Here is a 22,981-nt window from a genome sequence, read left to right as displayed (position 1 = left end):
ATGCTTATCCGTAACAAACTCTAAAAGTTCATTTGTAGTGAAAACGGTGCAGAACTGTTGAAATAGTGGCAAGAGCACAATGAAATAAACCCCAGTGGCACGCACTCACCCGGTCTCTTGTGTGCTGTGTTTTAGGAACATGCACAGCAAGAAAATGTGATGGATCCCACAGACCCAAAGAGGACAGAGGACATTTAACAACTAAAGATCGGTTTCCTGACAGTTCTGTCAAGTTTGTAATTCCACAACAGTCTCAATTTATTACTAAGAAACATTTACTAAGTCTTACAAGTAACGTATGCTTAAGAGGACCACATAGGACAAACACCCAGACTTTTCTGGTACTCACAACTCTATTCCACACACATATCTGTTCCTCCACATGACTGACTGACTTCCAGCCCATCTGCCTGATGACACAGTAAACTTTGACTTAAATCCCATCATATACACTTAGCTAGAGTCAGCTTAAAACTTCTCAGAACTCTCAAAACTTTGCTTTAAAAAAAAAATCCACCATGGAAGAGACTGCATGTTAACTAATCAAAACCTGCCCCTTTCACATTGGCTTCTTTGGGGAGCCTCAAAATTTAGAAAGGTCTAACTTTCAGTACTGCACACTAATGAAAAAGATCAGTATTTCAGACTGCCCATGGGACGTCATTATTTACACATTCCACATCATTTCAAACTAAAGCTCCTAAAAAGCCAACTTTTTCTCTATGTATTCCAGCCTGACCCAGAACTCATGGGTCCTGGTACTACCAATACGTGCCGCCATGTCTAGTGCAAAAAACCAAAGCAAAACAAACAAAAAACCCAACAACACAACAAAATCCGTACAACTTTTATCTCACTGCTGCTTCTCTAGAATCCTCGGTTTAGTTACCAGCACCACATTCTAGATTCTACAGGTCTAGTCTAGGAAGCATTCACTTCTGTTTTTCCACCATATTTCAGCATGTATTCTTTCTTAATCAGAGCTCATCAAAGGTTCTAACATCTACATGGCCTCCAATCTCACTGCCTGAGTTTAAACTTTCCAGTATTTCAATAAACTAACCACTGCCTCCTGGGTCTTAAATCTAACTCCCACAACAGGATTATTTTTCTCAAATACAAATAGAACTTCCATTTCTCTGCTCCTAATCTACCAGCATTTCCTAAATGTGAGGTGAAATCCAGATTTTTGGCATTGAATATAAAGCTCTCTATCACAAGTCTCTTCCTATATGAGTTTCCAGCCACAACAGAACCGTTTACCTTTCCCCAGTATGCTAGATTTTTTCTGAAAGCTCATTCCTTTGTCTTGGTTTACTGCACTGGCTGGTTTTGTGTGTGTGTCAACTTGATACAAGCTAAAGTTATCAGACAAAGGAGCCTTACTTGAGGAAATGATTCCCTGAAATCTGGCTGTAGGCAATCCTGTAAGGCATTTTCTTAAATTAGTGACTGATGAATGAGGAGGGCCTAGCCCATTTTGAGTGGTTCTAATCCTGAGCTAATGGTCCTGGGTTCTCTAAGAAAGCAGGCTGAGCAAGCCACAGAAAACAAGCCAGTAAGCAGCATCCTTCCATGCCTTTATCAGCTCTCACATTCAGGATTCTGCCGTTTGAGTTGCTGCCCTGACTTCCTTTAGTGATGAGTAACAGTGTGGAAGACTAAGCCGAATAAACCCTTTCCTACCCAATTTGCTCTGGGTCACGGAAATGGCGGCCCTCTGACTCCTAGGCATTCTGCCCTTCACACCCAGTGCTGCCTTTCTGGTCTCTTCTACCCAGTCTGGTTACCACAGAACTATGATGTCAAAAGAAAATATTGAGCCTGTTTCTCAACACTTTTGAGCTCCTTGCCCTCTTTCCCACATCAAGCTTCTTAAAAATTTGCCTCTCTTATCTTTGTTTTCAAAGATAACCCCAAAGTCATTTAACCTTTTTCAATGGATGTGCCTCATATAAGTATGTACTTTGGGGATTAAAATGTCTAGCTTTTTAATCTGTATTTCAAACTATGCTGTCAGCATACCTGTAGATACAGAGGAAGAGTCTTCTGAATTGCAGTCAGCATGGGTACAGGCAACTCCTTGTCCTGCTGTAGCACTGTATGTGGCAGCAATAAACAGTCTATTATCCGAAACAGTAATTTCTGTGCTTTAGAGGTGGCAAAGATTTGTGCCCACGACTTAACAAGAACTCCTAAGAAGGAAGAGAAGCAGTTTCGGTTACAATTATCTCCTAATCAGAATATTTTCTTACTCTTTAAAAAATTTATTTTAGCATAGAAACAAGTCAAATTAGACAGCAGGGGGAAAAAAAAACCCAAGGTGGACAAACGGGATGAAACAGCAAAGACCAAGCCGGTGGGAATACAGGGACTGGCACAAAAGGGAGACTGGTACAATCTCAATTAAGACAAATGGGAAAGAATAAACAAAGACACTGGAGCAAAGAAGTGACATTTGACATAGAAAGAATGAGAAAACCAAACCAAAGCCAAACCAACTTTCTCCAGTCCATCTTTCCCTCAGAAAGACAATTCTGAAGGGGAGTTGAAGTACTGATTCCTCTTTCTCAGAAATTACTCAACTATTATTAGAATTCCAGGTACTCTCTTTAACCTGGAATGTAGTTTTGATGACTTCCACTAGCAGCCTTGTAAAAAAACAAGAGCAGTATCCTGAGTTAGGAACTGCTCTCTCTCCATTCTGTTCTGAGTCTTCTATGTAAAGAAAACAGCAAGCTACTGTTCTAATTTCTAATGAACAAATGAGCAATTTACATAACCCATTCTCACATTTGAGACCTAGACAGATGGAAAGAATCTAGAACTACATGTTTGAAAAAAAAAAAAAAAGGCTCAAGGCAAAACAACAACAAAAAAGCCCTCATAAGCAAAATCTTGCCCAAAACCCACAAGTCATTAATCCACACGGGATTCTGTGATTCTTGACACAACTATCATATACTCTGTAATGTAAAGACATACTTCTATAGTCATACACTTACCTTGGCAAAAACTAAATCTGGAAATGTCAGAAAACTTTCTTAGAGACTAATAAATCATAATCTTGAGTTAAAATTAGAATGTAGATCTCTCTCCACTAACTTTTTTTCTAAAATTAAGTAATCTGAATTACAATACTGCTTTCAGTTATCCACATTTCCACAGCTTCCCATGCTCCTTTATCTTTCAAAACAAAGATAAAAGGGTTCAGACAGCCCAAATAAGGTTTATTTATACATTCACAAGATTAAAGGGAATAGATACAAGGTTTTGACCATTGAGAAATAAATATTAAAAAAAAAATACCCAAAACTTAAATTCTATATAAAACTTCTAAGGAAATCTTTCTCATTTCCTTTTATTCATTTCCTATTTTTGGTTAGCAACATGGTTTTGGTCAACAAAGATATTCAAATTACTGACTTCCTAAGGAAATATGAACCCCATTATTATAGAACAAGTAGAAAAAGATTTCTTTTTGAAAAGAGAAAGCTTAGTGTGTGAGGAATAAGGTTCGGAGCCTCATCACTGGTTTATACTAGTCCTCGGTGGCCCCCCCTTCATGCAGAGAACCCCAGAAACAACAAAGGAAGTGATGGCTTTCTGATGATCTGACTTCTAGCCAAATGTTGGTAAACATCAACAGAAGGTTCGTTTTCGTGTTTCTGGGTATTCACAATGTGATTTAAATGGACTATTTGCAGCAGTTAGCTTGGGCATATATTCTGCTATCATAATTAATATTAATAATGTTATCATAACTAATATTAATATTAGTATCAATAAAAGTATAGCAAAAAATGAGGACCACCACAAATTATTTCAGCAAACCACTGTATTTTATGCTTTCTTATGCCTGCACATAGAGTTAAGTGATTTGGCCTAAGGAAAAACATGTCTGAAATACATACCCATTATCCCATAAGTCAGCTGCAATCCTGCACTGGAAACTTTTTTCCCCAAATAAGGCTTTATGTATTTTAATATTTCACCAAGGTATTCTAAGGACTTTGTGACCATGACAGATTTATCAGTTAATGTCTGGAGAGTCCTGTAAGTCACACCAACAGCCTATAAATAAAGGAAAACATAGTTTAAACATTACAAGTCTTATATAATACAGACCTTGAAAACTATTTTTTTTCTTTCTTTCTCACTATACATGTATCTTATACTTAGGCCTTCGTTCTTAAATTTCCAATAAAGACTTACAAAAATTAAAACAACTGAAGGCCAGGTAGTGGTGGTGCTTGCCCTTAATCCCCACACTTAGGAGGCAGAGATAGGAAGCCTGTCTAGTCTACAGAATGAGTTCCAGGACAGCTAGGGCTACATGAGAAACCCTGTCTCAAAAACCAACCAAATAAACAAGCAAAAAACCAAAAACCTGAAGTGAAAAGAGTTAAGTTCTACCTTTTATAATTGAAGGTCAATGGAAGAATTAAAAAACAAACAAAAACAAAACAATTCATCAGTAGTTATTTACAGGGCATATGATTCAGCAAAATCATTAGAGGGAAGAAACATCAAACTGTTATACAAGAAGCTTATAATCAGCTAAAGCTTTCTACACAGGTTGGTACATAATTCATATGACTGGAAATCTCCAAATTCCTATGGGAAAGAGGACCAAGTAGTACTGCCAAATTCTTACAAGGGAAATCTCTTAATTCAGCTATATGATATGAATTGATGTCCCTCTACAATTAACAGCTTAGATAATATTTTTAATGAGACATCCGCTAGCTAGCTGGCTTAATGTTCTTAGTGGAGAACTCAGGAAAATGTGGTTGAGAGGCTAACGATGGGACAAACCAAGTGGTGGTCAACAGAAATGTGAGGTGAGGCAGCAAGAAGAGGAAGAGAAAAGAGATAATAAACCCAACGAGCTTGTGAGGAGTGTGAGGGTAAGCAGGTTGTAAGAAGCTATAAAAGAACCAAGAGGTAACTATAGAATGGATTAGAAAGTTTGAGGAAAGTTTTCAGATCACTCTTGGAGCTCTCAAATGGCGTACATTAGAGTTAAAATAGCACCAAAGCAGGGTGGTGGTGTCGCACGCCTTTAATCCTAGAACTTGGGAGGCAGAGGCAGGTGGATTTCTGAGTTCGAGGCCAGAGGTCTACAGAGTGAGTTCCAGGACAGCCAGGGCTACACAGAGAAACCCTGTCTCGATAAAAAACAAACAACAACAACAACAACAACAAAAACAAAACAAAAAAACAGCACTTAAGTTATTCAACCCTCCTTACCAGCGCCTAGAGGGTAAACCAGAGGAAGGAGCTGTGTTAAGGTTGAGGTTGCATGAGAGATCACAGATTGAGAGCACTGTTCAGAATAGTTGGCATTAAGTTCCACGAGGTCTAACTGAGGTAGATAAAAAATGAAGCATAATCTTGAGAAGGTAAGCAGAAGTAGGTCCCGTGGAATGAAGAAAAGGAAAGAAGCCCAGTGACGTGGGCAAATGAGAAGAGATGATTTTACTAACTAACCCTTTTCTTTTTCATTTAGCTTTCTGCTGTTTGAAAATTTCATTCCTCAGAAGTTCACAAACTTTTGATCTCCACTCTCTTGTAAGCAAGAATACCTTGAAACTTTTACTGTTTAGCTCAAGATACTTATTAATTGGGAGCCTAGACTCCTCACATATGACATGCAAAAAGAAAGAGTACGGTGCTGGTAGGGGCGTAGTAGGGGCACAACGAATAAAGACTGTCCAACCTCACAAATACACAGAGCTAGGAAAAGTATTTTGAAAGCTGTTATCAAATAACTAGGAAGCTTTCCATCCTATTATGCCAAAATTTTCAAGTGATATTTCTTAGAGGCCAATAGTAACTAAAGTTGGACAATCTCATGGGCTCTAAAACCACATCAATAAAACTGAATTCAGAACTCTGAATTCTGAATGAATCTTTTACCCATGAGTAGTTGCTAAATACGCTTGGAAATTTGTAAAGTTAATGAGTGATATTACTGACAATGTTGACAATTCCATCCTGGACAAGAAATGATACATACTGATACCATCCCATTCCCACAGAAGTCTTTAAATATCAGGGAGCTCTCAGCTCATGAAGGTTCATGTAAATCTCCCAAATTTTAATTCTCTTGAAAACCTGAACTGCATTATTAGCAACAGATACTGTCAGTTGTTTTCTTTGAAGTGATAGGCTTACTTACTTCATTCATTTCTGAAAAAGAGAAATGTCTGCCAAAGGCCCAAGTCTGAATAATCACATTTTGTCAGTTTTCTTTCAAGATAAAAGCAGTCAGCACAGCTTGCAACTCAAGTGCTCACAGGCTCTTTCTTTAGACAATGCACTGCTTTGGCACACTGAAGCCCTTCACGTGCACTTTGCATTTTCATTTGAAGAATGAGCTTAAGGGTTGAAATTTCATGAACTTTTAAACCTTATTCCCTAATTAATATTATTCTTTAATGAACTAGCTTTACTTTTCTAATTTACACAAATATACATTTTAATGGCTATCATTATAATCTAAGGCCATAGTGCTGGTTCATGCTAACACCTACCCAAAATTTGTACAACTGTCAGTAGGGTTTTAGGATAAATAACATTGTGAGAACTATTAGACGTGGTCTGGTTGGAGACAGTGTGTAACTGGGAGTGGTCTTTGAAGTCTCCTATGCTCAAGCTACACCCAGTGTGGTACCTTCTGCTGCCTTCGGATCAAGCTGTAGAACTCAGCTCCTTCTCCAGCACCACATCTGTCTCTTGATGCCGTGCTTCCTACCATGACAATTATGGACTAACTTAAAATTGTTAGCCAGCTCCAATTAAATATTTTCCTTTTTAAGAGTTGGCGTGACCACTGAGCCTCTTCACAGCAATAGAAACACTACGAAAACAATATTATGTGTAATATATATATAGTATATATATTCATAATATACATACATACAGTTTTTAATTTAATATATACTCAAAGAGCCATTAAGAGAGCAAATCCCCAGAACTGAAGGTAACTGATTGTTAGCTGCTATTTTGGTGTTCAGAATTAAACCTGGGTCCTCTTTAAGAACAACAGGTACTATTACTCAATGAACCATCTCTCCAGCTCTATAATGTGTTTCTTAGTACTTTGATAACTACATATATATATATATCATACTATTATTTCAATGTAGAAAAACCACACTAAGTCCCACATTGGTATGTTATTTATTAAAAAAAAAAAAGCCCACATCTAAGAATGGGCCTTAGTAATTAGGGCTTTAAAGTTTTGGAGGACTTCTTGCTGTGATTCTTTTATGAGAATGGCTTACTACACCTACTACAATCAGTAGGTTTTATATTAGATACTTGCCTTCATTCTCCAAGTCTGGAATTCACAAAGTATAAGACAAGGGGACTGTATGTAACTAGCCATGGACACTGAGTGCTAAGGTTCTCTGGTCAACAAAAATCTGATATTTTACCACAAATTGTTGCTGCAGAAATAACAATGTTCTGGGTAACTTCATTGGGAAAAGACGTATAGAAACTTTCTGGGGTTGCGATTTTTTGTTTTGTTTGTTTTGGTTGGTTTTTGATGTCCACATTTCATCCCATGTACCTTTCCTCTGTATCCTGTGCTTTTTTCATCCTCTTTCTGTGACAGGCTCTAGTGGCTATATGCTGAGTCCCATGGGAACAAGAAGATATCTGAAACCTCTCCTAAGGAGCAATGTTCTCAGCTTTCAATCCTCCTAAACATGAACCATAATTTATATTACTTTCGCTAACTTTCAAAGTAAGTCATTTAGCAAAATCGGACTTAAAAAACAAAACAAAAAAATTCTTCATGTTCTGCACAGGCTAAATTCTAACTACTTTACACCAAGACACTCTGATTTTCTCCTACTGATAAATCCACCGACAGACTGGCATTAAGTACTTAACACTTCGTATCATTGTTTTAACCTTTGTATAACTTAAATTCTCAAATCAGTAAGGTTCCTTTTAGATCAAATCCCTAAGGGGTCCTAGATAATGCTATCTAGCATTTTGCAAAAACCTATCATTGATTTATTGGTAAAAAGAAAAATTCATTTAGACTGGATTAAATTAGAGGAGATCTAACTGCTAGTGAACACTGCCCCCTCCTCTTTGACTCAAAACTGTTGGTCAGGATGCACTCAACAGTTACATAAAATACTCAACAGAAATGCATATTTCATATCTGAATATTATTATGTTATTAACTATCATTAGGGCTGTCACACATCTCTAATTGTCATGCTTTTTTTTTAAATACTGGAAATCAATGGAAATGACTGAGTTACCAATATAGAAATAGCTTATTGGTTGAAATTATTTTCACACACTTAATTTTCATGTAGTTAGTATCAATAAGCTGGAAAGTAAACCTACTTTTGCTGTGAATACATACAAAACAGAATAATCCAAGCATCAACAGTTTCAGCTAGGATTAAATAAACAGTACCACATGTTACATTTCTTTAAAATTAATGATCGAAACTATAATTTTAAATGGAGTTTATTATGAAGTAAAATCAAAAGAAATGGATTAGATTTTACTATAATTTTAAGTGGAATTTATTCTGAAGTAAAATCAAAAGAAATGGATTAGATTTTCAAGTCCCGATCCTACTATGAAATAGCTGGTGCTTGTGTTTGCAGCATAGTCATAGGGCAGTAAATACTCAGCTAAACGACTGTAGACTCTGTACTAAAGTTAGTATCTGAATCGTTACCCACCAACAGTAACAATAAGACACTACTTTAGTTCAGGTGGCCTTGAAGCAAAGCTTCCATGTAATCCTCCTTACTTCTATTATTCATTACATATGGATTTTCTGCTGTCTTTACAGCAAATCATACTATACCTGAGAGCAACACTTCCTTACTCCAAATTTTATAATAGCACACTAACAACATGACTTGCTAAGTTAAACAATTCATTTCATAAAAAAAATTTAATAATACTTCAAAGTTTTCTTAAAAAAATGATTTGGAAGATTATACTAATGAAAATACCTCAAGGAATTGAATAAGTGCTTGTTTGGGGTCTTCTGGGCTGGGCAAATATTCTATTTGAGCCTTTGAGAAGATATTCCTTACTTCTGAGAGTGTAAATAGTAATCTTGTCATTTCAGCCAGTTGTTCCATGTATTCTTTTTCTATTAAAATGAGATAATAATCATACTTATTAATAAATATTTAATAAAACTTAAAATCTTATGTAAGTTGTACATACACTGGTGTACATACATACATAGGCTGGAATATGTCCTTCAATTTTGAAGTATGTTACAAAAACTCAAATTTTCACAAAATTAAAAATGAAATTAGACTTTTCATACTTATGATCATCCTAACCCAAAAACTTATTGAGATATCAAAAACTATACCAGATACAAAAAAAAAGGTACAAACTTTTTCAGGCCAGCCTCAGTGAAACTTATAAGAGGCTACAAATAACAGCCTTTTAGAAAGCTGTTGACACAAAACAGAACTGCATGGAAATTCTAAAATGCACAAATAATAGTCAGTGACAAACAGTAAAACAGAAAAGCAAAACATTTTATGAAAATGGGGAAAATATCCCTAGCTGCATAGACTTCTTTTTTGGTACTTAGTATGTTTCAGATTTCTCTTTTTGTACAGGATCACTTCTTCAGAGGAAAAGCCACCTGTTACCTGAGGAAGAAGTTTTGGTTCTTAGCACTAAGAAAATTAGTTATTTGTAGCAGGGATATCTGCCATATGAAATAACAATACTGTATCAATAAAAAGCAACAGACTCCAAAAGTACATTTTATATATATATTTATAGCTAATTAAAAATATATTTTGAATATTTGATAATAGTTTATTTAATCCAGAGAGCCAAAAGCTTTCCATTGATACTGCCTGCATGCCTTATATGACAACACTTACCCATGGCCTGTTCAGGATTCATCTCAATCAGCAAAGCAGGTTCAGAGAGGTGTTTTATGTGCATTTGCAAAACACAACGGATCCATGATCTTATAGTTAAGGATTGAAAAGATACGCAACTTGACTGAGAAAGTATTTCACATACTGTGCTGCAAAACCAAATTGAGGAACATTAAAAAAAACTAAGAGCAATGGGATACACAAAGAACAGAGCCTGGAAAAAAAAGCACATTCACGCAACTCCCCTGGCTTCACTGACTTCAGATGAACACAGTACTTCAGACATGCTGCAAAGGAATGCTGCAGATGTACCCGAGAAGATGTTAAACATCGTTGTTTTCATTTCTAATATTTTAATGTTTAAGTTTCCCTTTCTACTGTTAGTATATATATATAGGCTTATGTCAAGAAAAAAAATGTAGGCAAGAAGGCATAACTAGGCAATACAATAATAGGTAAGCAATTAAACCCAAACAATAAGAACAAACAAAAATGGCAGTATCAATAGGACTTAACAGATGATGTAATAATAAAAGCTGTTCAGGACAAATGTCTATATATGTCTCTTGACTGACCAATCAATGGTGTTTTCATCCTTTCCTTCTTCACTTTATAAGCACTCATTATCAAAGACTACCATACACAAAATTCCAAAACACTATCTGCCAGGAAGTAAAAGAAACTTCCTTTTTCTTTCTTTCTTTTTCTTCACATATCTGCATTTTAATCCGTAAATATCAGTGCCAATATTCACAAGGATTGGTGTTGCCCTGAGCTTTGACAGGGTGGGGCACTGAGGCCCTTCTCAGTAAGTCTTAAAGCTAATTTTGTACAGAGAACCTACCTAACACTACAATCACACACTGATGTACTCAAGGGATGGCTTATGTGGTTTCAATGGCCTAAATCGCCTTTTTCTTAAGCCAAACACATACCTGAGTCTAATTTCTAACCTACGAGCGGCTGCTGGGAGTAAAATGATTGGCATAGTTTTAACTTCAACATCAAACTATGCAGTGTCAAAACAATCTTTGTCTTCTCATTTTGTTTTGCTACATGTTCACATAGAGAAACCAGAGGCCTTCACTGGGATGTCTTACTTTATTGTTTTTCCACACTGTTTCTGAGATGCTCTCTTACCTAGTGCTTGCCATTTGGGGATGGTCAGCAAGCTCCTATGATCCGCCTACATATATACCCTAGCACTTGGGTTACAGGCGGTCACTTTTACCTAAGTACTTGGAATCCGCACATATGCCATAATTTTGTACAACAAACCCTTTATCCACTAAGCTGCCTCCCCAACCCCTAAAACAATGTTTAATTAGTCAGTTAACTAATTGTGAAATATGATCTCACTATGTAGCTTTGGCTACCCTGTAACTTATTATATAGATCAGGCTGGCTTCAAACTCAAAGACTTCACTGATTCTACCTGAGTGTTAGGATTAATGGTCAGCTTAAAACCATTTTTTAAATGGACATAAATCAGAATTTTAAAATTTTTAAAAAACACTCTAAATTGAAATTTTCCTTTAAAAGAATACAACAAAAATTATTCAGTTATTACCTCTATAACTTTCTTAGAGCTAATTAACAACTTTGTGTTTCAGTTTCTTCAATTGTTACTAATAAAGATTATTTTAAATATATATATATGCATGTACATACATACATCTTTTTTGCTCCCCAGAGAGGCTGTGTCTTACATCGCTAGGGTAGACCTCCTGTTTCAAAATAATCTTTGAATTATATCATCAATGTTATGGCAATCACCTGTATTCCCATAAAGAAACAGAGACAGAGAGTTGAGAGGCTCAGGAACAGACAAGGAACACCAATTTAAAAAAAAAAAAAAAGAGAAGACCTGGAGACTAACCCCTACCTAATAAACAGTGTCATGCTACAGAACACAAATAAAGAATGCAAAAAGAGAGAAGCTCCACAGGGACCAGTTCCTTCTCCAGAGGGCATGCCCAAAGTCCATGCCCAAGGAGAGCAGGAGAAAGGAAGTATTAAACATCATTAAAAGAGACAAAAAAAAGAAAAAGAAAGCAGGCTTGAAAGAGGACAGCTAGAGTCTTCTTTGTTGGTAGTGAGAACATCTAAAGGCTCTTTAGACCAATGGGCCTACTTTTTTAGAGGGCCCAAGTAACACATTTGAGCTGAAAGCAATACTTGTATGGAAAAACCCCATCATCCTCCCTACATACATCTCTGGGTGCAGATACTGAAGAGAATGTAAGAGAGCTGAGATTTTGACACAAGGAAGCAAGCTCAACAGGGGAAGTTTGCCCAAGCTTACAGTAATCCTGAAAGCAATAGATGCTCAAATGTGATCTTGGTGCTTAGACACCAATTTCTTATATAACTTGTGATGGTTACACAGGACAGAAGAACTTTATCACTGTAAACTTTCTTAATAACACCACCACACAGTGTTACATATGTGCAGTCACCAAAGGAAGGTACCATGAAACTGTACACTTAAAGTTACGTGATTAAAAAGGTTCAGGTTTACAAGTCTTTACTTGTTCTTTACTTTGGGGCCCAGGAGCTTCCATGTTAATAAAGGTGAGTGATTTCAGAGCAATAAATAAATAAACTTTCTCTTTTGTTAGAGAAGTCTCATATTAGAAGAAATTCTAAGAGCTGGTGATGAATTCTCTTACTTTATAAGTCAAAGCCCAATGAAACAATGTATGCTTAGTGATGCTGACTAATTAATGTTCTTAGAAAACAATTGACTCACTACATCACCTCACATTCCTGCCAGGCAGCTGATATAAGGACTGTTCTGTCTCACAGGTTGGGTGAGTTCATCCTCTTCATCTTGATGCTTTTATAAAGTTCCCACATTATACAATATCTATCGTAACTTTACCTCACTTTTTCATATATGCATCTATATATTACTGAAGTTGTTCCTCATAGTTTCTGTATGACATGGCAGAAGATACAGAAAGATTAAGCAATACAGCATGATTTAAGAGAAGTGTCTTGTTGATGATGTCACAAGTCTTTAAAAGTGTCATTAAGTCTAAATTTTAAATAATACGCCAGTGTTTTATTGATTCAGCAATGATATCTATACAATTTTTTCTCCCTAGGGAATACAGAAAAGTCATTTTAAGATAATGAGGTAGGCTTATTGAGAGTATGAACTTGTAACAATTATATATATATACAGGTATGTACATGTGGAAATCAAACCACTAATTTAGGTTTCATAGTACCTGCTATTACTATTGTTAAAATGTTGAATGCCAAATGAGAGGATATATAAACAGTAGTTTACATTAGAAAACCCCTTCCAGGGTACATACCTATTTTGTAGCAAATGACTTAGATATCTTGCTACAACTTGGGGCCAGATGATATCATCCCAACCAAAAAGCTGAATTATTGATATAACTGGCTGTGGCTGAAGATCTGGTGGTGCTGTGTTTGGCATGTCCACTGCCAACAAAGTAAAATCTAGATTTAAAAAGAGAAAGTTCAGATAAGACATTTTCAAATACCACCCCACTCTCATGCCTTGCCTCTAATTACAAGGATTTTTAAAAAATCCCAAATAAAATGTAACACTCAAAAATGTAATTTGAGCTTAAACAATTAAATTCATATTGTCAAATATAAACACCATTTAGATCTCCAAAAAGGTTTAAAAGTATCTAGCTTAGTAATATGATTACAGATATGGCTCCTTCAAGTCAAGCCAGTGGATTTTATTAATACGCCTCTATTATTCAGAGACCTAGTTAAAAGTATTTCCTGTATCCATTCTTCTTTGGTTAAGTCAATTTCCTTGCCACCTACCACAAGCATGCATGCTCACCCCAATACCCACTATTCTCTTCTATTAAATAGTGACCTCCTATGATTAAAGACACCCACTTTCTTCAGAACCCACAATCTAGAAAGCAGAATTCTAAATCATGTTAGGCAGATATTACTTTCTAGAAATCCGTCAGTTCAATCTGTACTTATGCTCCATGTCAACTGTCTGAAGCACTAACACCTAGGAAGCTCTCTCTAAAAGTGGCTGTGTACTCTTCCACTGCCCTCTACTGACTTCACAGACAAGGTAGGTTTCCTTCTTGTTCTACACTGCTACTTTTAAACCATTCTCACTCCTTCCTTCCTAACAGACCTAGCTTTGAATCTCATATACATCAAACTATACCAGTAACACGCTCTTTCCTCTTTTGTATGCCCTCTTAGGTTTATATTATTCTCCACCAGCAATTTTGCCGTGACCTTATTTACTTGGAATTCCTTTATTCCAGTGACTATACTCCCCTATACTTAAACACTCTCATGTTGATACCTAAAGCACTTGGCACATTAATTATAACCTCTGTACAATTTCATTTTAAGGACTCTATCCCTCCTCTAGGATCCAAACCCTATCAATTCTTTGCTTATTACAAACCTATAATCAATTGATTGTATATCTTTTTCCTATCTCCTCTCTGATGTCTCTTCCTTCTTTCAGCAGTCTGATGGCACGGTCCATTCTTATACACATTATACACCACTAACTGTCTTCCTTTCTTCCCTTTTATTTTCTTTTTTGTTTGTTTGAGAAAGTGTTTCTTCGTGGAGACTTAGCTGACCTGGTACTAGCTCTGTAGACTAGGCTAGCTTCAAACTCACAGAGACCTGCCTGCCTCTGCCTCCAGAGTGCTGGGATTAAAGGCATATGCTGTCCTTCTTGGAATGTGGGAGACTGAACCTAGGGCCATGTGCATGCTATACAAGAACTCTACACTAAGCTACATGGCTTCTGCACCATTTCCCTTTAACTGTCACGTTTCCTCAACCATCTTCAATCAATTCAATGATTCTCTGATATACAAAAACCACTTCAGGACTGGAGCAGGGGTGACTCAGTGTGGAAGAGCATTTGCTATATAAGCATGATGTTTTGAGCTCTAATCTTGAAAACCCACATGAAGGCAGGGCATGGTTGTGCATATCTGTAACCCTGGTGTTACAGTGTAGGTCCTTGGAACCAGCTGGCTGAGCAGCTTACAGTTCAATGAGACACTGAGCCTTAATAAGGCAGAGCACTATAGAGGAGGACACACAACTCCAGAGGTAAAGGAACATTCAAACCCCTTTAATCCCTCTAGCTGGAATACAGACACGCCCTTAGCATACATTTCTAAGGTAACATTAGTTTGTAGAAGGAAGCAGTCATGTTTGAAAGTGACAACTAATTAAGGAGTAGACAAAGTGACAAGTCAGAGACAGATTTGACAGAATGAGTCAAAAATAAGATATACCCAACTCTCAGGAGAACAGACAGGAAAGAGAGGTGACTTAAAAGAACGGGAAGGGAGAGAGTCAGTCAGTTCCACTGAGTGGAGTTGAGAGCAGAGCAGCTCAATTGAGTGGCGTTCAGAGGAAGTTTTGCCAAGCAGAGCAATTTCATGAGAAGCTAAGAGAAACCAGTCAATCAGTGAGCTTGGAGAGGAGCTTGGGTCAGCCACCCAGAGGTCAGAAAAAATTAGAAAGGGTGAGCTTATTCAGCAAGAAGCCTCCAAAAAAGAATTACATCTAGCAAATAAAGAAGAGGGTGACCCTGTAGGAGGACCAGCAGTCTCAATTAACCTGGACCCCCAAGATCTCTCAGACACTGGACCACCAACCGGGAAGCATACACCAGCTGACATGAGGCCCCCAACACATATGCAACAGAGGATTGCTGGGTCTGGGTTCAAACAGAGAAGATGTACCTAATCCTCAAGAGACTGGAGGCTCCAGGAAGTGGAGAGGTCTGGGGGGAGTAGGAGGGGAGAAGGAGGTATTGGATGTGGAACAGTCAAAGGGTGGACCAGGAGGGGAATAAAATCTGGAGTGTAAAAATAAACAAACAAACAAACAAAATTAAATTTTTTTTTAATTAAAAAAAAAAACAACCAAAACAAAACAACAAAAAAAAGCCCAGTTACTTTTAAGTTTCCTGTCCTAGTTTCGACAGCACACTTTCTTGGTTTGCGTCTTACCTATACCCCTTCACAGTGCCTTTCCTTATTTCTCTTGAGCCTACAAATCTTTACAGAAATACACTATGAACTGATCCAGTGTTCTCTCTTCATCCATTCTTACACTAATAACCATCTCAGCCAGTTTCTGGGCTTTACAGGCTATTTACCCATAGACAGTTTACAAACAAACCTCCAGGTCGGAGCTCTTCTGCGAAGCCTGTTTATTATATCTAGGTCCTCATTTAATGTAGTCAGACTTTAATGAATACCTTAAAACAAACCATAACTCCCTAAGGACATAAGAATCTTCAATTTTCTGTCATAAAATAGTCCCTTCATAATCTTCTTTTAATAGCAAATTGCTAGTTACTCTAGACACCTTTCATGAACATTCAGGTTACATTACCTTATTTGCTTAGTAAATGTCATTAGATCTACCTTCAAAATACCTTTCCTTCCTCTAGATCTGACCATTTCTGATATCTATACTACAACTTTAGTCCAATCTAGTTTGACTCATTTTCTAACTGCCTTATTTCCCTCTTTATCTCATCAGCCAGAACACCTATATTTCCTCTTCTGAAAAGACACTAATAGCTTCTAACCTCTGTGGAAGTCTTTCCAACTGCTCAGAAGGCGAGGGCAGACTTCCCATGACTTAAGCACATGTCAGCTCTTCATTCCACCTACGGATGTCTCTTCCCTCTAGTTCCCTGAGCACTCCATTGTGATCTCCCCCTCCCCTCCCCTCCTGTTTTGGTTTGTTTTTGCTGGATATGGTGTTGCTCATCTGTAATCCATACTTGGGAAGCTGAGGCAGCAGGATCACAAACCCACAAGCCTGGGCAACCAAGCAAGACTCTCAGAAACAACAGCAACAAATCATTCTTGGCCCCATCACTCACTAGATCCTAACTTTTGTGAGGATGGGGTATTCTTGTTTGTGGTGGTCCACCCAACTGGTATATCTCTAGTACATACAAAAGTGAGTATTTAAATAACTTTTTCTTAAATGAAGGAAATCATCTTCTGTCAAACTCATTCTACTTCAAATCAGAAATATATGCGAATGACTTTGGCATTGTTTGGCACTTACTTTTAGAACCTAGGACAGTGTCAACTAAACTAACACAAAGCTGCTTTTGTTGATGGTCTAGCGTTCTGATAACAGAATAAATTTCAACTTACTGAATATCAATATGTATTATCTCAGCCACCACACTAGTTGGAAAACGTGACCCTGCCACACACTCTTGTCTGTATGTACACAGTCTTATGCACTTCATATAAAGTCTGAACTGCTCCAAAATTCAACTTCTTACCCATTTTTTATCATTCATTCCTTCATTTTTAGCTCATCTTTCTTCTTCCAACCCAGAATAAAATAAATGCTGATTTAGACCATAGGGATTTTTGTCATTGTTGTTTGTTTAAAGTGTGAGATTTAAATATATATTTTAAAAAACCTTTAAATGAACTCTATTTACATATATGCGGTAACAATACAAATCTCTTGTCTATTCCAGAACATTTAACATATTATGAGCATAATAGCTGTTTGAAAAAAATATAATGACTTCTCACCAGGAAATTGCAAAAATGTCCATATATTTAAAATCTTGCCTAATTGTACATGATTCCATGAATGCCTAAGGACATGTCAATAGTCGATTTAAATAAAAATTGTAATTTAAAATGAACTCTAGGTGAACTCAGAACACTGACATTCTAAGTATTCCGTTCCATCCTGAGCTCATCCTCTTGGTATTGAAGGGCTCGTTGTTGCTGTTGTTGTCTATCTTATATTTAGTTAACTGCTCATAACATATGAAAGCATACTACTTGAGCCAGATATAATCAAATGCTATCTTACTTCCCAAATAATTTTAAGAATAACAAAAGTTTGTGAACATTCTGTGTCTGAAAACTACCTTTTATTTTTAATAAATAATCACTTAATTTTTGAAGATTAAATACATAAGCCAAACATGCTCTATTTGAACATGTCATTTGTTTCATCATATATCACAATGACTGTTATAAAGCAAGAGATTGTCACCAAGAAGATAGAGAAAAATACTGGCAAAAGTCTGCAAACAGGGAAAGCAATTAGCAGTGAACAGTTAAGGCTCACCTGCAGCGGCATCTGCAAGCTGGGAGAGGGGCACGACTTGTGTCATCCTCTGACTCTTGAGAAAGGAAAAGAAATGCCTCCACAGCGCACCGGCGACGGCAGCCAGGGGGCGCTCTTTAGCCGATAATGAAGACTGTACAATTAGGTCCACATTCTCTCTTTGAAGTTCCTGACACAATTGCTGATGAACACTCCTGAAAAGAAATAAAAATATATCTAACACTCAAGAAACGAAAGCAGACTGTTTTTTAACACATTTTTTTTTGTTTTTCACATTTATATCCTGTGAAAACTGAAGGAGCATTTATATAACTGAAACCTTTCTGCCAAGGCATAATATATTTCTTATTTGAAAGATGAATGAAGAAGGCATATCAAACACCATAAAGTTAATGTTAATTACTAATGTCAACCATTAATTACATGCTTTTTAATATGTCAGATCGAAATGAGAAACAGGCAACTTCAGAATGAGGATCTGCCTTTTGCAATTCATGTATGTCAAGTGATTTTACTTAGAATCTAGGCATAAAAATAATTTCTAAAACCATTTCCTCTTGAGGGTTTTTTGACACAGATATATTGGGAAGAAGGTAAGAAGAACATTTGGTTCAGGTATGGTATTTCCAATTGAACTTTTTTTTTCTTGTGTAAAGAAGCAGCAGGCTTTGTGCTGGTATACAAAACTATGGGGACAGACTTGGCTATTGGAACCTAGGAAATAATTTTCACAGGTAATAAAATATTCTGTTCATTAACAAAGCATAATTCAATGCTGTCTTAAATTATGATTTATCATTAACTACCTTTTGTTAACCTAAAATTTAAACATCTTTGGACCCTAAGAAACACAGGTGCAGAAAATTTAAGTTACTACACTATGCAAAGAAAGAACTACAAGACTTCTCAATGATTTGGGAGGAGAGGCATTTAAAAAGCAATCCATTCAGAAACAAATAAAATGTCGTGTTAAATGTAGAATACAGCTATTTTCTGTGTCTGATTCCATCACTGCCACACCAACCGGAAAGACAGAAGTAACTGCTGTGGATTATCATCCTTCTATTTACTCTCCAGTTACGCAGAATGCAATGGGATGCAAACCACACAAAGAAGGCCCAAGGCTTCCTTCGTCAGAAATTGTTTTTAACTAAGGAGAGTACCAGGATTTTAACATATAATTTTAAGGTAGCATTCTTCATCTTTTAAGCATTTTATTTAGGACATGCACCTAAAGTAATTCTACAAGGTGGTTATAAGACCACATTTTGTCACATGACTGTACACCAGGGAGCAAAAATTCCAAATATAAATTACATAATATTAGGAGCTTCTGTCCCTTTACATCGGATTTCTTCACATCATGGGACACTACTTAATCTTACTAAAAGTATACAAAAGTGTACAAATGCCCTGGGAAAGAATATATAGCAAGCTATTCTCATTAAAACAAACAAACAAAAACTAATTATCTGTTATGTTTTCCATATATAAATCTTCCCAAGATGCTCTCAATTTACATTAGAAGCTAAAGACCAGTTTGAGTCCTGTAGCTTGGAATAAAATGAATGAGATACTACTAGAATTCTTTGGCAACTAACTCAACTGCCCCTGGTAACAGAGAAAAGATCAGGAATAATTTTAGGCACTGAAGTTTAACCAAAATAATGACCATTTGCCCTGGGTTTTAGTAGCTTTTTTTTTTTTCAGGTATACTGATTTTGAAGAATAATAAATAATGTATTACTCACTATTTCTATATAAGCCACTTTTTTATTCACTAAAACCAACTCCCTAGGAAGGAGTAACATTTCTGATCAGTTTCTACCTGTAAGCTTCCCACCCACTTTGCTTGGTGGGTACACCTGTAATCTCTGCAACGAGGAAGCCAAAGCAGGGAGATCATGAGTGTGAAGCTAGTCTGGCTACACAGAAATAGCTTACCTCAAAAGATGGGGAGTGGGTGGGTGGATCAGTCCTCCAACCCTCTCAAGTAACAAAACAAAACAAAAACCTCACAGTAGATTAAAGAATTATATATAAGACCTGAAACAAACTACTAGAAAAAGCAGTTCAGGAAATTGAACAGTCAAGGAGCTTTTGGGTAAGACCCCACCCCTCCAAAAATACAGGCATGCAAAAGTAGACAACTGGGATATTAAACTAAAATCTTTGTTGCCACAAAGGAAACAGTCAACCTAAAAGCAACTAGAATCAGAGAGAAAATATTTATACAAGCTACACATTTGACAGGGGTTAACATGGAATCTAAAATATCAATATTAACAAAACAAAAATCACTTAAAAATATTTCAGATATGTCTCAAAAGATCACATATAAATAGGTAACAGGCATATGAAAAATATTCAATATCAATAGTCATCAGAGGAATAAAAGCTAAATCTAGAATGAGACATTGGGAGACGACCTCATTCTAGTTAAGAATGGGTATTATTAAGGAAGAATTGCAGGGAAGAAATGTAAAATGTATTTGGAAACACATAAGCATGTATGAAATTCTCAAACAAAAGTGTTTAAAGTTCTATTTTTAAGGCATCTCTTTCTGCTAATAACTTCTAAGACAGGAAAAGATATTAATGTAAGTCTGCACAGCTAAATTCAGTTTTGTTTTGATTTTTACTAAGCCCTTACAGCTCCATGATACAGAGATATAAAGTACTGTTTACACTGAGTGCACCCTAGTTTAAAAGGTGGTTCTGGGGTATTACACAAAAGAAGGTATTGAGCACTGGTGAGAATGTAGAAGCAGGAACCTTTTTACCCAGTTGGCAGGAGTGTATTATAAATTAGTTCAGTCATTGTGAAGGTTCCTCAAAAAATTAAAACTGAGATGCCATATGATCCAGCAATCCCACGCCTGGGCATGAATCCAAAGGAAATGAAGTCTGGATGTCAAAAAGACATCTGCACTCCCGTGTTTACGGCAGCATTACTTACTATACCTAAGAAATGGAAACAACCCTATGTGTCCACCAAGTGATGAGTGAAAAGAGAAAATGCGATCTACATATATAAGAGAATATAACTCAGCCATAAAAGAACAAAGTTTTGGGTCTTCGAGATGGCTTGGTTGGTAAATCCTCACCAAGCATCCCACTTTCAATTGCTGTGATAAAAAAAACTATGACCAAGTGCCAGAGCCTGACATATTAAGAGGCGGATGCTCACAGCTAACCCTTGAGCTGATCATGGGGTTCCCAATGGAGGAGTGAGAGAGAAGACTAAAGGAGCTGAAAGGGTTTGCAGCCCCATGAGGAGAGCAACAATCCCAACCAACCAGAGCTCCCAGGGTCTAAACCACCAGCCTGGGAGCACTTAGGGAGGGACTCATGGCTCTAGCTGTATATGTAGGGAGGAAGACAGTGTCAGGCATAGGTGGGTGAGGATGTCCTTGGTCCAGTGAAGGCTGGATGCCTCAGTGTGGGGGAAATTGTGGGTGGAGAGGTGAGAGTGGGAGGGTGGGTAGGGGCATATCCTCATAGAAGCAGGAGGAGAGGGGAAAGAATAGGGGGTCCCTGGGTGGGGGGGGAGGGGATTACATCTGAAATGTAAATAAAATATCCAGTAAAAAATTAAAAAAAAAAAACCTATGACTAAAAACAAGTTGGGAGAAAGTGTTTATTTGGTTTACACTTCCACATTGTAGAACATCATCGAAGGAACTCAGGGCAGGAACCTGGAGCAGGAGCTGATATGGAAAACATAGAGGGTTGCTGCTTACAGGCTTGTTTATACTAGCTTGTTCAGCCCACTTTCTTATAGAACCCAAGAACACGGATGGCACCACCTATAATAGGGTGGACCCTCATCCACACATCACTAATTAAGAAAACGTCTTACAATTGGATCTTATGGAGGAAATTTCCTCCATTGAGGTCTCCTCTTTCCAGATAACTCTGGCATGTGTCAAGTTGACATAAAGTAGCTAGCACACCAAGCACGTCTGAGGACCCAAATCTGGAGCACTGTCCTCTACATAGAAGACCTGGGTGAAGAATCGTGCATCTATGTCAGCACTGGGGAGAGTGAGACAGGACAAGCCCTGGAACTTCCTGCCCAATTAGACTAGTTGAGTCAGCTACCTCTAAGTTCAGTGAGAGACCATGCCTTAATTAAAACGGAGAGTAACTGAAGATATCTAACGATGACCTAAAGCCTTCACACATAGACATTCATGTGAGTGAGCCCACCTGCCTCCCTCCTTTCTTCCCTCAAAAATAATGAAATTTAGAACAAACAGAGAAGACATTAAGTGGAACAGAGCAGATACAGAAAGACGAGTATAAATTCTGCTGTGCTGTGCAATGTAAGATGAGTATAGACAATAATTATGTACTGCATATGCCAAAAGTTAGAGGCTGGTGACATAGCTCAGTGGTAGAGGACTTCCTTAGCATGCACAAGGCCCTGGTGTACCCCCATCCCCAAAATAAAAATCTACCGTAAGTTTGAAATACTCTGAACATTTTACTATAAAGGATATATATCTGAAGAGAGAGATGTGTTTGAGCTGACTTTAGTGTTATACAACATATACATGCATAACAACATGTTACCCCACAAGACATATAAATGTCATGTTTTGACATGCCAACTAAATAAAGAAAATCCAAGAGCCATGAGATGACTCATTACAGAAGATGAAGCTGACAGCAGAAAAGTTAAATAATACATCCAAAGTTCACATGGCTAAGGGCTGACCATATTTAAAACCTAAACCTGACGCTGAAGAAAAATACTTCCATGGCCGGGCGGTGGTGGCGCATGCCTTTAATCCCAGCACTTGGGAGGCAGAGGCAGGCGGATTTCTGAGTTCAAGGCCAGCCTGGTCTACCGAGTGAGTTCCAGGACAGCCAAGACTACACAGAGAAACCCTGTCTCGAAAAACCAAAAGAAAGAAAGAGAGAGAGAGAGAGAGAG

General features: G+C 37.2%; 1 protein-coding gene across 1 annotated transcript in view; it reads right to left on the bottom strand.

The window, feature by feature from the left end:
- Positions 1 to 22,981, bottom strand: part of Mms22l (MMS22 like, DNA repair protein) — a 109,011-nt gene that overhangs the window by 12,696 nt on the left and 73,334 nt on the right. Inside the window, exons 14-19 of the mRNA XM_028780643.1 lie at positions 18,040 to 18,233; positions 13,236 to 13,386; positions 9,910 to 10,058; positions 9,007 to 9,149; positions 3,915 to 4,074; positions 2,026 to 2,195 (exon numbers count right to left, since the gene is read on the bottom strand). Coding sequence (XP_028636476.1) covers positions 2,026 to 2,195; positions 3,915 to 4,074; positions 9,007 to 9,149; positions 9,910 to 10,058; positions 13,236 to 13,386; positions 18,040 to 18,233 — 967 coding nt within the window. The remainder of the gene's footprint in view (positions 1 to 2,025; positions 2,196 to 3,914; positions 4,075 to 9,006; positions 9,150 to 9,909; positions 10,059 to 13,235; positions 13,387 to 18,039; positions 18,234 to 22,981) is intronic.

This window comes from Grammomys surdaster, unplaced genomic scaffold (assembly GCF_004785775.1).
Source record: "Grammomys surdaster isolate TR1022 unplaced genomic scaffold, NIH_TR_1.0 97, whole genome shotgun sequence".
Classification (NCBI taxonomy): Eukaryota; Metazoa; Chordata; class Mammalia; order Rodentia; family Muridae; genus Grammomys; species Grammomys surdaster.
This window is presented reverse-complemented; position numbering and strand designations above follow the sequence as displayed.